Raw genomic sequence first — 13,843 nt, forward strand, 5'->3', positions numbered from 1 at the left:
TCTTATGATAGTAGTATTTTTAATTATTTTTATTATTTATTTTCTTACATAATATTTGTTACATATATGTAAGTTATAATGCATAACAATAAAAACTATGAGCATGAATCTACCACCCAACTTAAGAGTTCAACATATTCAAAAGCTGAATTCCTGCTTTCTCTATAAATTTGCTCCACTTGCATCCTTCTCTATTCCAGTTGATAGCAGCTCTTATCCTTCTAGTTATTGAGTTTAAAAACCTTAAAGTAATCCTTGACTAATATTCTTATACCTTACATCTCATATCTCACATCCAACCAATTATCAAATGTATTGGTGCTACCTTCAAAATATATGCAGAAGCTGACCACTTTTTATAATACTTTAGTACTGCTACCATCCTAGTTACAGTTGACAAATAAAAATACGGGATATCCATTTAAATCTGAATTTCAAATAAACAATAAATAATGGGTTTATTTTGTTTATTTGTTTGTTTTTACTGTATTTCCCATGTAATATTTGGGATATACTGATACTAAAAATGTTCATTGTTTCTCTGAAATTCAAATTAGTGTATCCTGTTCTGTTTTGTTTTCTTCTGTTTTGCTGAATCTGCCAGACCTTAACATTATCTCTAGGTAAGTGCAATAGCCTCCTTATTGGTCTCCCATCTTTTACCTTTCCCTTCCATCACCAAATCTACCTTTACCAGTGACCAAAGTGACCAGTTTAAAATTTAAGTCTGATCATATCACTTCTGTATTTAAAACCCTATAATCATCCCCATTTAATTAGGAATAAAAGTCAAGGTCCTTACAATGGCCTATAATTTGCCCTCTATTACCCACCTGACTTCATCTCCTACTACCCTGTCCTCTACTGCCCAGCATCCTTTCTTTGTTCTAGCTACACTGACCTCCTTATATGCCAGGCACTTTAAGACCTTTGCATTAGCTGTTCCTGCTGCCTGGAATACTCTTCCACCAGATATTCTTCAGATAACTCCCTCATCTACATTTGGTTTAAGTCTCATCCTCCTAATGAGGCCTATGATGACCTCATACAAAGTCAAAAGAAAATCAGATAATTGCACAAACATGTGTATATTGATAAGAATTGTAATATTGCTAAAAATGAAGAACAGGCAGTATTGAAAGGCTTATTTATTAGCTTACATATATGGATATCTAAATCCAGCAAAGGAAAGTCATTTAGGGATGGATGCCAACATATAATTTAGTAAAGCATAGATTATATGCAACTCAAGAACCACTTGTAATATACTGTAACTCAAAGAATAATATACTTCTGCTGTTTGGTCCTTTGGAGCTTATATACCTATAGGATTATACTGAATCCCCTTGGTTCTCTTGATAATCCTTAAGATTGTTACTACTTTACAAGTCTGCATTAAATGCTACAACACATGGTATTATTTACTTCATCTCCACTACCAGATTTCTGCTGATTTTACTGGTTTTTCTCTTTTATCCCTATCTTTTATATTTTTAAAATTTTATAGAAAAATACTCAGGTCATTGCAGGACCCACTTTAGTGATGGGTCTTCTTAGCTAATAAATCTACAGTGCTTTCTTAAGCTTTAAGTTTTTGTTCTCTTTCTGTCTTTCATTTTAATATAAATCAATTAAGTGAAGCAAACTGATATGAAGGAAAAATTAAATGTGTAAAATTATAACATTATGAAAGTTTTCCATTTGCTAAAGTTTAATGATTTTGTTTCCCCTTCAAAGATTTTCCTCTCAGTAATGCCTACTTATACTTCCTTTTTTAATTTCACAAGAAAAATTTGGGGTGTGGGGCAGAAGCAATGATTACAAAAGTACAGCAACTGATAACTGTATGGTAAGCTTATTTTTCTCCTGAAAACTCATCTTTAAATTTTCCATAAGTGTTTTTATAAGAAATGAGGAAACTAGTTATCCACAGTTCCTTGAGTAGCAGACTCAGATAGTTTCATATGAGGCTCAGAGAAATTCCTTGCTTAGGCTAAATTCTCCAACCAGCTAATACTAGAAACATTTGGTTTGACGATGTAGAAGCAGTAAGTGGTAACTTAAGGAAACTGCATTCTTTTGTACCCTATTACCAGAAAGCATAAAAACAAGATAAACATCACTATAGGCTTGATTAAGTTTTATTTGAGCATGACACTAAATTTGTTTAGATATACTGAGACAATGCAGTTTCTTACAAAATAGTATCAGTTGAAAAAAGAGAAAGAAATATTATGCAATATCCTAGTAACCATAAGAGAAAAAAAGCCTTTTTTCTGACATAGTATTCTTGTGGTAAACTTCGTTTAACTTTTGGATTCCAAGAAGGCTGAAGACATTCCCTAAAAATACTTTATCAGTTGAGAAGTACCAGGCAAGTGGCAAGTTTCTGCTCTGCCAAACGTTTTCCCATTCTATCAAAGCTATGTTTTCTTTAGGGTCGGTCAGGGAAGGAAATATATTAATTAGTAATGAAGAATGGAAATATTGTGCCCTCTTCATAGATATTCCAAAAAAAAGAAGACAAAGGTACCCCTTGGTGGACTGTAGACCACTTGACAACAACTTAATAAAAGAGGAGGATGATTTTATTTGGCACAGTTTCAAAGAATTATACAATTAACATGTAAAATTGTTTTAAAATCTGGTAGCAACTCTTACTTGAGGCATGGGATACTATCCTTCGTTACTCCTTCACTAGCCACAGTGTTAGTGCTCCCAGAAAGACTCCTTGAAGAAGGAAGCTGGGATGAGAGATCAGGAAATGGAGGACTTGTTTCTGCTTCCGGAGTAATAATATCTTCAATATCACACTGAAGTCGTACCTCTAATGACTTAAAAAAAGAAAAATCAAGTTTTGATTTAACCTAGATTTTCATAACAATCACATTAAAATATCTGGTACTCTTACAGTAATTATTCATTATTTTTTTCAGATTAATTAGTTCAATTCATAGTAAAGTTGAGATACCCCAAACTGAATTAAATAATAAATTATATAGAATATTCAGTGGCATTCACAAAAAAATGTAAATTAAAATAAATAAATAAATAAATTTATTTATTTATTTTTGGCTGCGTTGGGTCTTCGTTGCTCTGCACGGGCTTTCTCTAGTTGTGGCAAGCAGGTGCTACTCTTCATTGTGGTGTGCGGGCTTCTCATTGCGGTGGCTTCTGTTGTTGCAGAGCATGGGCTCTAGGCACGTGGGCTTCAGCAGTTGTGTGGCACACGGGCTCAGTAGTTGTGGCACATGGGCTTAGTTGCTCTGCGGCATGTGGGATCTTCTTGGACCAGGGCTTGTACCCATGTTCCCTGCATTGGCAGGCAGATTCTTAACCACTGCACCACCAGGGAAGTCCTTAAAATGTTTTTTAATTCTTCAGAATTATAAGAAAATACCTACCAGTGGAGATAAATTTTCTGTATAATAAATATTCCTTAAGTATAAATTACAATTCCATATATGATAAAATAAAAGGAGAAACTGGTCATGGTTATTCCAATGAAAGAAACTAAATTGGATATGTGTGTGTAAAAACACACACACACACAACACACAAATTGTTATTTGTACAAAGCTTCTTAGCTTTAAAAAACCTTCATTCAATCTTGACTTTGAATTACTTCAGTATAAATTTTCCAAAATAAATTCCATATTTTTGTTTGTTTCATTAGTTTAGCTCTTATATAATTTCATTAGCTTGGTCAGAATTGCTTAATGAAAAACATATGATAATTTATACTGGAATAAAAAGGTGATCCAAACCCTTCTTTTTTAAAGCTGAAAATGTTTTAAAATTACTTTATGACTGCATTCAATGCTCAAATAAAATCAATTTTATAACATAAACATTCACTTTTCAATGTAAAAATAAGCATTTTTGAGATTAAAAACAACTGCTTACAAAAAGTGTAATTATGGAGTAGTGAATACAGCAATATTATCAAAATGATTGTCATAATTATCTTAAAACTTAAAACCTCTGGTGATAATAACAATTACCAATTATTGAGTGCTTAGTAAGACACTCTGCTAATGACTTTATATAATCATCACAAGAACTCTATGAAAGTGGCATTACAATTTCTAGTTTATGATTATTTTCTGTTTTTCTATTTTATTTACACAGGAAGTTATATGAGTGATGAAGTTGAGACTTACCCAGACTGTACTACTGACTAATGGGCCTTGTGACTTGCTCAGAATCACACAGATATTCATTGGTAAAGCCAGAATTAAAAGCTAGGCTCATCTGACTCCAAAGCCTGGGTTTTAACTAATATATACTTTAAGGGCAATGTTTAATTTTAGCCATTGAGGTAAAAACAGTTATACATAGGCCTTTAATAGATAATCTTTATTTTCTGATAAAATGGTAAAATGGACTGGGTAGAGAAGACCCATTATTTATAGGTGCCTTAAGTTAGATTTAATTTATCCCATGAGAGCATCATTATTTTGAATAATTAAATTATTTCATCAGTTTAAAAATTAAGATTATGTAAGGCAGGCCCATAATTATTTCTACCCTACAAATATGTTGCTATTTAAAAAATCATTCAAAGTAATCTTATTGTAGTTGAGAAATAATCATTTATGGCAATTAGTTGGCAAAAAGATAAATTTTTTAAAAATTTAATAAAGACATAGAACAAAGCTTGCATTAATTTGACATTTATATATAAAATAAATCAGTAACTATCTATATAAAACCTATAGGCATAATCTATACTATTTAATAATACTAAATTTTGATAGAGAACTGTTTCTGTCGTTTTAAGCCAAATTTTTTTTAATATGTTATACTAAGTAACAAGAACAATTAAAAATTCTATGAATTGGATTACTGGCCACATACTGTACTCTTGGTGGCTTAAAACCACACCAAGCACTAGTTAAGATCTATTATAACTGTTTTCTTTTAATAACTCTAAGTGTGAAAGTTAAATTTTAAATGACTTACCACTATTTCTGTTGTAATTTCATGTCTGCTGAATTTATAAATTATGACATATGCAGAGACTCCTGATACACAGAATATTCTGCTCTCTGGACACCAGTGGATCATCTGAATGGCATATGGATCTTCCTCTACAATTTCACATGTTTGTTTTCCTTCTCCTACCTTCTGTTTTTCAAACACTTTTGAAGTTTTTAGCTTGTACAGCATCTGCAGTGTTACTATAAGATATTGAATCATAGTTATCTTCTAATTTGAACTTAATTCTTAGATGTTGTCGAAGCCTTTTAAATATACGTATTAAATCACAAAAGTAAAACCCAACTGAACAAAATAAACTACATTTTAACAAGGAATCATTCAATGTCATGCTCTCATATCAGTACCATTTAGCTGGAGGAAGACTATAGGGAAAAAATAAACATTTATTGAACATATACTATATACCAAAGAACATGTAGGACCTTTGTATGCATTGTCTCATGAGCTCCTCAGAAAAGTCCTGCGAAGTGAGTATTTTTATCCTTGTTTATTGACAAAAATACTTGGGTTCAGAAACTTTTAAATGAAACTACTGAGCCTACTTCTCTCTTAAGGGGGACTCCTCAATACTATTTCACAATTTTTTCCTTTGATTGTTAGATGAGAGGTTGATGCTATTCTTTGAGGGTTTATTCCTCTCAACAAACTTTTAGACACTCCTTCAGATGAGAAACATTTGTAATTTACCAGTACCAGTTAGTAATATTGGGAGTCCAATGATCTGGACTCTTTTAGAAAGAATATTTTCTGAGTGGCTCTGTGTTAGGAAATGGTCAGTTGTAATTGCTAAAAAAGCCTGGGGAATTGTTTTGGGGAATATTATTTCCATTTTAGAACCTGATGATAACTCCGCTATATAAAAGCTCTGATTCTACAAAGGATCCTTGAGAAACATTCTAAAACTCTAGGAGTTCCTGCCAAAAGTGCATAATCTGAACCTAATCATGAGAAACATTAGTCAAACACAAATTGGAAGAGATTCTACAAAATAACTGGCCTGAACTCCTAAAAATGTCAATTTCAAATACTCAGCAACCATTCCAGACTAAAGAAAACTCAACAGATACGATAACTAAATCCAACAAATAATCCTAGACTTTCTTTTATTATGAGAGATATTATTGGAACAACTGGCTAAAACTGAGTCAGATGTGGAAGTTAGATAATAGTATTGTATTAATATTAAGCTCCTGATTTTGATAACTATAATTTGATTATATAGAAGAATGCCCTTGTTTGTAGGAAGTATACACTGAAGTATTTAGGAGGGCATGTACTGTTAGAGGAGCATGATGTTTGCAACTTACTCTCAAATGATTATAAACAGCTATATATATATGTATATGTGTGTGTGTGTGTGTGTGTGTGTGTGTGAAAATGGAGGGAAGAGAGGAAGACTAAAGGGCGGGGGAGGACAGGAGGGAGGGGGAGGGAGGAAGCGGGGAGGGAAGGGGAGAGAGAGAGGGAGCAAGCAAGTGCTAGATTGAGAGGAGGGCGGGTGAAGGGAACACATGCATACATTGATACTTGGGGAATCTGGCTGAAGGCTATACAACAGTTCATAGTATGTTTTTATGATTTTTCTGTAAGTCTGATGTGACATGGAAATATTAAAGAATATTGCAGACATAATTATTTAACTTTGAGTTAATCAACAGAGATTATCCTTAGTAGGCCTGACAGAATCAGGTGAGCCCTTTAAAAGAGGGATCAGGGCCTTCCCTGAAGTTAGAGAGACACTCCCTTGCTGGCCTTGAAGAAACAAATCACGAGTTTTAAAGCTGCAAGAAAATGAATTCTGCCAACAACCACAAAAGCTTGGAACAGAACTCTGAGCTGCAGGTGAAACTGCAGTCCTAGCCAACACTTCAACTGCAGTCTCTGAGACCCTGAGCAAAGAACTCAGCTAATCTGAACCAGATTCATGACACACGGAAACTGTGAGACAGTATATGGGTTTTGTTTTAAACTGCTAAATTGTGGTAATTTAATACTCAGCAACTGAAGATGAATACAGTTGACCCTTGAACAGTATGGGTTTGAAATGCATGGGTCCACTTATTCTCAGATAATTTTCAATAGTAAATACTACAGTACTACACAATCTGAGGTTGATAGAATCCTCAGATGCTGAACCACAGATACAGAGAAATAGTGTATAGTGAGGGCCAACTATAAATTATGCCCCAACTATAAGTTATGCTCAGATTGTGTACAGGGTTGGCACAATCTGACTGACTCCCATGTTGTTCAAGGTCAACGGTACACATATTAACATAAACTCAACTTTCAAATTCGGTATAACCTCATTTCCTGTACTGGACCTTATCCCACAAAATTGGCAAATTAAGTGATATTTCTCCAATGACATCCATCGATTTGGAGATATGCCCTTATAATTGATTACAGTAAAAATATTAAACATGCTGCAAACGTCTGTAACATATGTTCTGAATGTAATACAGTATTTTATTTAAAATTAACTTCTTAAAATATTATCGTACATGCTTAAGGGTGGTATGCACTTCAGTCATTAGAGTGTTAAAGTGTCTTCTCACATTTTAGAAACTAAGGAGTGACTCTGAGGTGGTGGAAAACGAGCAAAGATGTTTGCTCGTTGTAATTGTAACTATACAATTAACTGTGTTCGTGGAACAAACTCAGATTTACATGAAAAAGTTCGTAAAAATAAAAAATCTGTTGTCCCTTGGAATTTCCCCCTGAACAATTGATCTTTATTGTGTGAGGTCAGAAAGGGCCCTCAGATTTCATGGCTTTAAATCTTTTAATCATTTCCTCTTGCTGATGCTTTGCTCCACTACTAAAGGAGTCTAGATTGCAGACGAAGATTATCACTAATGTTCAACCTTCTTCCCTCTGCTTTTCTGTTTATCAGTCTTTCTCAGTTCACTTCTATAGCTTCAGGTATCACTTCTATGCTGCTTCTTAATTAGTCACCATTCTTGACTGTTCTCCCTACCTGATAGACAGTTTTACTTGAATTTCCTGGTGTTCCAACAAAATCCAAACTTCCAGAACTCTTCTGTATCCTTATTTCCAAAGAGTTATCTCTATCTTGATGGTTACTCAGAAACTTAGAGACATTGCTCACTTCTTCTCCTCCTAGTCCTATCAAAATCTTAACTATCTCCCAAAACTCACATTAAATGTCACCCCACCAAAATACCCTTCCTGGATCTACCTGGTTCAAATAAATCTCCCATTTCCAATTAAAAATAGAATTTGGGTTGTACTACATTTAGAGTTCTTATCATATTCTTTGCCCTGTAAGTTCTCTGAAGGGTATGTATGGGTATAATCAAGTCTTAAATCTTTGCATGCCCTTCAACACTGAGCAGAGTACCTGTAGTCCTTAAATTATGTAATTCTCAAGATTTCAAAAGAAGTTTTACATTTATCAAACTATTTCTTTTGATTCTCACGGACTTGGTAGACAAGTGGCAAAGAAAAGTGAAGACTAGTGGGATAAAAGCACTTTTCTAAGAGTGAGGAGGTGAAGGAAATTCCTTGAAAAGAGTTAGTCTGACAAAGTTTGGTACTTTTTCCAATGTACATTACCTCATAAATATAATAGGTTGCTGATAAAAGAGTGATTTCAGTTGTGTCTGTTTATATCATAAAAGTACAGTAGAGATAATACTTCAAACTGATTCAATAATATAGGAAATACATTTTTGTAACACAGCCATATGTGTATGCTAAATATGTATCAAAAATATTAACTGTCCAAACTAAAAAGTGATCAATGGCTATGAGTAAATATTAACCAAGTGTTTTCTGTAATATAAGGAGAAACATAAAACTTACTTGCAGAAGCATCCCAAAACTTTATCGATCCATCTGCATGACTAGATAAGAAATAAATTAGCATTAAGTATGGTAAATAAAAATCATAATTGTTCTAAATGTATAAAAACTTGAATTACTATTAAAATTTGGTTTAAAAATACCATTTCAATGAAAACTAATGTATGCTAAACCATTTCTAAGCTTAAAACAATGGTTTATTTTTTAAATACCACACAAGAATCTAAATTTTAGAAAAAGACAATAATTACTTAGATTTATTGTAAGAATATTTTATATGTAATAACAATGAAAACTGATCTGTGAAGAATGAACAGTATAATTTTATATAAAATTGTTTACACTGAATAAAGAGACCTGAGTTAGATTACATTAAAATAATTTTGAAATGAATATCATAGCGAAATTAAAGTTGAGCATAAAAATATAAAAAGCAAATCCTTAAACCTATCTAGAGTTGTATCATTATTTGATAATAGGTATAATGGTAATTTTATAAGAAATCGCCTACAAATAATCGTCATTTCCCCAATGACTAATGATGTTGAGCATCTTTTCATTAGCCATTTGTATATCTTTTTTTGAAAAAAATCTATATAAATTCTTTGCCCACCTTTAAAAAATTGGTATATTTGTCTGTTTGTTTTTGAGCTGTAAGGGTTCTTTATATATCCTGAATACTAAACCCTTATCAGATATATGATTTTTAAAAGTTTCTTCCATTCACTGTTACCTTTTCACCTGATAGTGAAGACCATTTTATCTATTTTTTTCTTTGTTGCTTATGCTTTTTCCCCTTTTTCTTCAGTACATTTATTCAATGCATAATTGCATGAAGCCTGAGCTGTGTATGGGCTGTTCAAGGGTTGAGTGCATAGCTAAAACCAGGAAAACTGCTGCCCCTTTCTCATGTTGGCAGAGCAGCTACTGCTCATAGTTGGGCCAGTTCTATGGCCTGCAAAGGAGTGGGTAAATATCCCACAGCAAGATTCTGATGAACTGGAATGGAGCCAGGAGTGAGGGCACTGAGCCACCCTCCCAAGGAAGTGCTCTTACAGCCTATTCTTCCTGGTGTCCAAGCTCTTTTGCTCTGAAGACAGATGGGGAGCTTACAGGCTCTCTTCTGGCTGGGATGAAGCAGGTGGATAATAGAAAAGAAAGCCAGAGAGACTGGGGAAGGGAGACAGGAGTTGCTTTTTATTGACTTGGTCATGGGTTCCATTGAGGAGCCCCTTTGCGTTTAGGAGCATTTTTCTGCTTCCTTTTTTTTCCCCTGAAAATTCTCCTGCTGCCTGAGCTGCCATGCTAGTAATCCAGCATCCATTTCCTATAATTTCTATGTTTTGGTGTAATATCTAAGAGCCACAGCCACAATCATATTCAGGAAATATTAACCCTGTTTTCTTGAGTTTTATAGTCTTAGCTGTAAATTTACATCTTTGACCACATTTGAGTTAATTTTTGTGTATGCTAGGAGGTAATAAGGGTCCAACTTTATTCTTTAGCATGTGGATATTCAATTCTCCCAACACCATTTGTTGATGAGATTATTGTTTGCCCCATTAAATAGGCTTGACACCATTGTGAAAAACCAATTAGTCATAGATGTATAGTTTTATTTCTGGACTCCCAATTCCATTCCATTAAATTATAAATCTAATCTTATGTCAGTACCACACTGTTTTGATTACTGTAGCTGTGTAGGTAATTTTACAATTGAGAAGTGTAAGTCCTTCAATTTTGGTCTATTTCAAGATGATTTTGGCTATTTTGGGTCACTTGCCATCTCATATGAATTTTAGGATAAACTTTTCATTTCTGCAAAAAGATCATTGGGATTTTGATATGAATTGTAGTGAATCTGTATCACTTTGAGATACTGCCATCTTAATAATATTACCTTCTAATTCATAAACATGGAATGATTCCACTTATTTGTGTATTAGTTAATTTTTTTCAGCAAAGTTTTATAGTTTCTAGTGCACAAGCCTTTTATCTCCTTGGTTAAATTTATTTATAAGTATTTTATTTTTTGATGCTATTGTAAATAAAACTGCTTTCTTAATTTTCTTTGCAGATTGTTCATTGTTAGTATATAGAAACACACTAACATATATATAAGATTATGTCATCTGCAAATAGATATAATTTTACTTCTTCCTTTCCATTGTGATGTATTTTAATTAAAACTGCAACAACAGGAACACTCAGAAAACTAGGAGTAGAATAGAACTTCCTTAACCTGGTAAAGGGCATTTTTGCAAATGCCCTTTTATTTTTCTTGCAAATGCCCTTTTATTTTTCCTGCCTCACTCCTCTGGCTAGAATTTCTGGTTCAATATGAAATAGAAGTAGCAAAAGCAGAAATCTTTGTCTTGTTCCTGATCTCAGAGGGAAAGCTTTTAGTCTTTCACCATTGAATATGACGTTACCTGTGGGTTTTGCAAAAATGCCCTTTACCAGGTTAAGGAAGTTCCATTCTGCTCCTAGTTTTCTGCATGTTGCTGTTGTTGCAGTTTTAAATCGTGAAAGTGGTGTTTAATTTTGTCAAATGCTTTTTTATGCATGAGATGACTATGTGTTTTTTCCCCTTTATTCTATTAGTGTGGGTATTACATTGATTTTTATATGTTGAAACACTCTTGTATTCGTAGGATAAATCCCACTTGATCACAGTTTATAATCCTTTTAATATGCTGTAAGATTCAGTTTGCTAATATTTTGTTTAGTATACTTGAATCTATATTTATAATGAATATTGTTGCAGTTTTCTTTTCATTCAGTGTCTTTGTCTAGTTTGGTATTAGAATGATGCCTCAGATAATGAGTTAGGACGTTTTCCCTTCTATTTTTTGGAAAAGTTTGAACAGCATTTGGTGTTACCTACTTAAATGACTGATAGAATTCATCACAAAGCCATCTGGTCCTGGTCTTTCCTTTGATGGAAGGTTTCAATTACTGATTTAATCTCTTTACTTGTTATAAAACTGTTCAGATTATCTATTTCTTCTTGAGTCAGTTTTGATAGTTTGTGAATTTCTCAGAATTTATTCATTCATTTAGGTTATTTAATTTGTTGGCATAGAATTGTTTACAGTATTCTCTTATAATCCTTTTTATTTTTGTAAGATTGACAGTATTATACTCATTTTTCATTGTGATTTTAATAATTGTCCCCCTTTTTTTTTTTGAGTCACTCTAACTAAAGTTTTGTCAATTCTGTTGAAATTTTCAAAGAACAAACTTTTGGTTTCATTGAATTCCTTTATTGCTTTTCTATTCTCTGTTATCTCTGCTCAAATTTTTATTATTTCTTATATCTGCTGGTATCAGTTTTTCTTCTAGTTCCTCAAGGTGTAAAGATAGGTTATTGAACTTTCTTCTTCCTTTAATGTAGGTGATTACAGCTATAAATTCCCCTATGAGTACTGTTTTTGCTACATCTGCATGCTATTATTTTTCTTTTTATTTATATCAAAATATTTTCCAATTTCCCTTGTGATTTCTCATTTGGTCTGTTGGTTGTTTAAGAGTGTGTTGCTTGATCTCCATATATTTATGATTGTTCAATTTTGTTTCTTCTGTGTTTCTTGACCATGTTGTACATACCTTTAGCAACTTTATTATTTCCATAAACCAACTTTGGCTTTGTAAATCTTTGCTACTGTACATTTTCTTTCTATTTCATTAATTTTTGTTCTTAACAGTATTATTTTCCTTTTTACTTTTGGGGGAATAATTTTTTATCCTTTTTAACTTCTTAAGATAGATAATTAGATCATTAAATTTTAGTCTTCTTATTAACATGCATGGGTATAAACTTATATTAACTTATATAAACATATAACATGGGTATAAGCTTACCTCTAAACACAGATTTAGATTTATCCACATGTTATATTTTAGTTTCACTATCTTTCTGTTTGTGATATATTAAAATTTTATATTGTGATTTGCTTATTAACCAGTAAGCTAGTTGGGAATAGAATGCTTAATTTTGAAAACTTGTGAATGTTCTTTATATATTTTTGTCATTCGTTCCTAGTTTAATTCTCCTGTGGTCAGAGAACATGTTATATATGATTACAATCCTGTGACATTTATTGGCACTTTTATTATGGTCCTGCATATGGTCAATTTTGGTCTGTGTCTCATGTGCACTTGAAAAGAATGTACATTCTTGAACTGTAGAGTGTAATGTTTTAAATATGTCAGTTAAGTCAGACTTATTAATCATGCTGTTCAAAACTTTTATTGTTATGGATTTTTCCTTTAATTTTAAAATCAGTTGCAGAGAGAGGTTTGTTATACTTTCTTCCACTTATTGCAGAATTGTCTATCTCTTTGTATATTTTGGGGCCCTGAACTCAAAATTCTAATGGATTTATCCTTTTATTATTTTAAAATAGTCCCTTTTACATTTGATAATGCTTCTTGCTTTAAAGTTTACTGTGGTAGGCAGAATTCTAAAATATTCCCCAGGATTCCTGCCTTCTGGATAATCCTGTATATTCTCTGGGACTGTGGATATAATAGAGAATATATCACTCCCATGACAGTTATATTATGTTGACTTTAAGAAAAGGATATTATTTGGGTGAACCTATCACATGAAACCTATAAATATAGATCTAGAGGTCAAAGATGAAAGAACTTTGAAATTTGAAGCATGAGAAGTACTAGATGCATTGTTACTGGCTTGAAGTAAGAAGGGGCCACGTGGCAAGAAATGCAGACACACTTAGGTAGCTAACATGCTCTCCTCCCATGACACCTAGCAAGGAAATTGGGAGCTCAGTCCCACAACCACAAGGAACTAAATTTTTCTAATAAAAAAAATGAGTTTGGAAGCAGATTTTCCCTCAGAACCTCCAGATGACAACTCAGCCTTGTTGACCCCTTGATTTCAGTCTTATGGTACACTGAGCAAATATCTCAATCATACAGTGCCAGATGTCTGACCTATAGAGCTGTGAGTTAATAAATGAGTTTTCAGCTGTTAAGTTTGTGG

General features: G+C 32.9%; 1 protein-coding gene across 2 annotated transcripts in view; it reads right to left on the bottom strand.

The window, feature by feature from the left end:
- STXBP5L (syntaxin binding protein 5L) overlaps positions 1-13,843 on the bottom strand; it is a 398,063-nt gene that overhangs the window by 138,957 nt on the left and 245,263 nt on the right. For both annotated transcript variants that reach the window (XM_065875972.1, XM_065875974.1), the window contains exons 14-16: positions 8,833-8,873; positions 4,966-5,183; positions 2,662-2,834 (exon numbers count right to left, since the gene is read on the bottom strand). In XM_065875972.1, the coding sequence (XP_065732044.1) occupies positions 2,662-2,834; positions 4,966-5,183; positions 8,833-8,873 (432 nt within the window). The remainder of the gene's footprint in view (positions 1-2,661; positions 2,835-4,965; positions 5,184-8,832; positions 8,874-13,843) is intronic.

Source organism: Phocoena phocoena, chromosome 4 (genome assembly GCF_963924675.1).
Source record: "Phocoena phocoena chromosome 4, mPhoPho1.1, whole genome shotgun sequence".
In the NCBI taxonomy this organism is placed as follows: domain Eukaryota; kingdom Metazoa; phylum Chordata; class Mammalia; order Artiodactyla; family Phocoenidae; genus Phocoena; species Phocoena phocoena.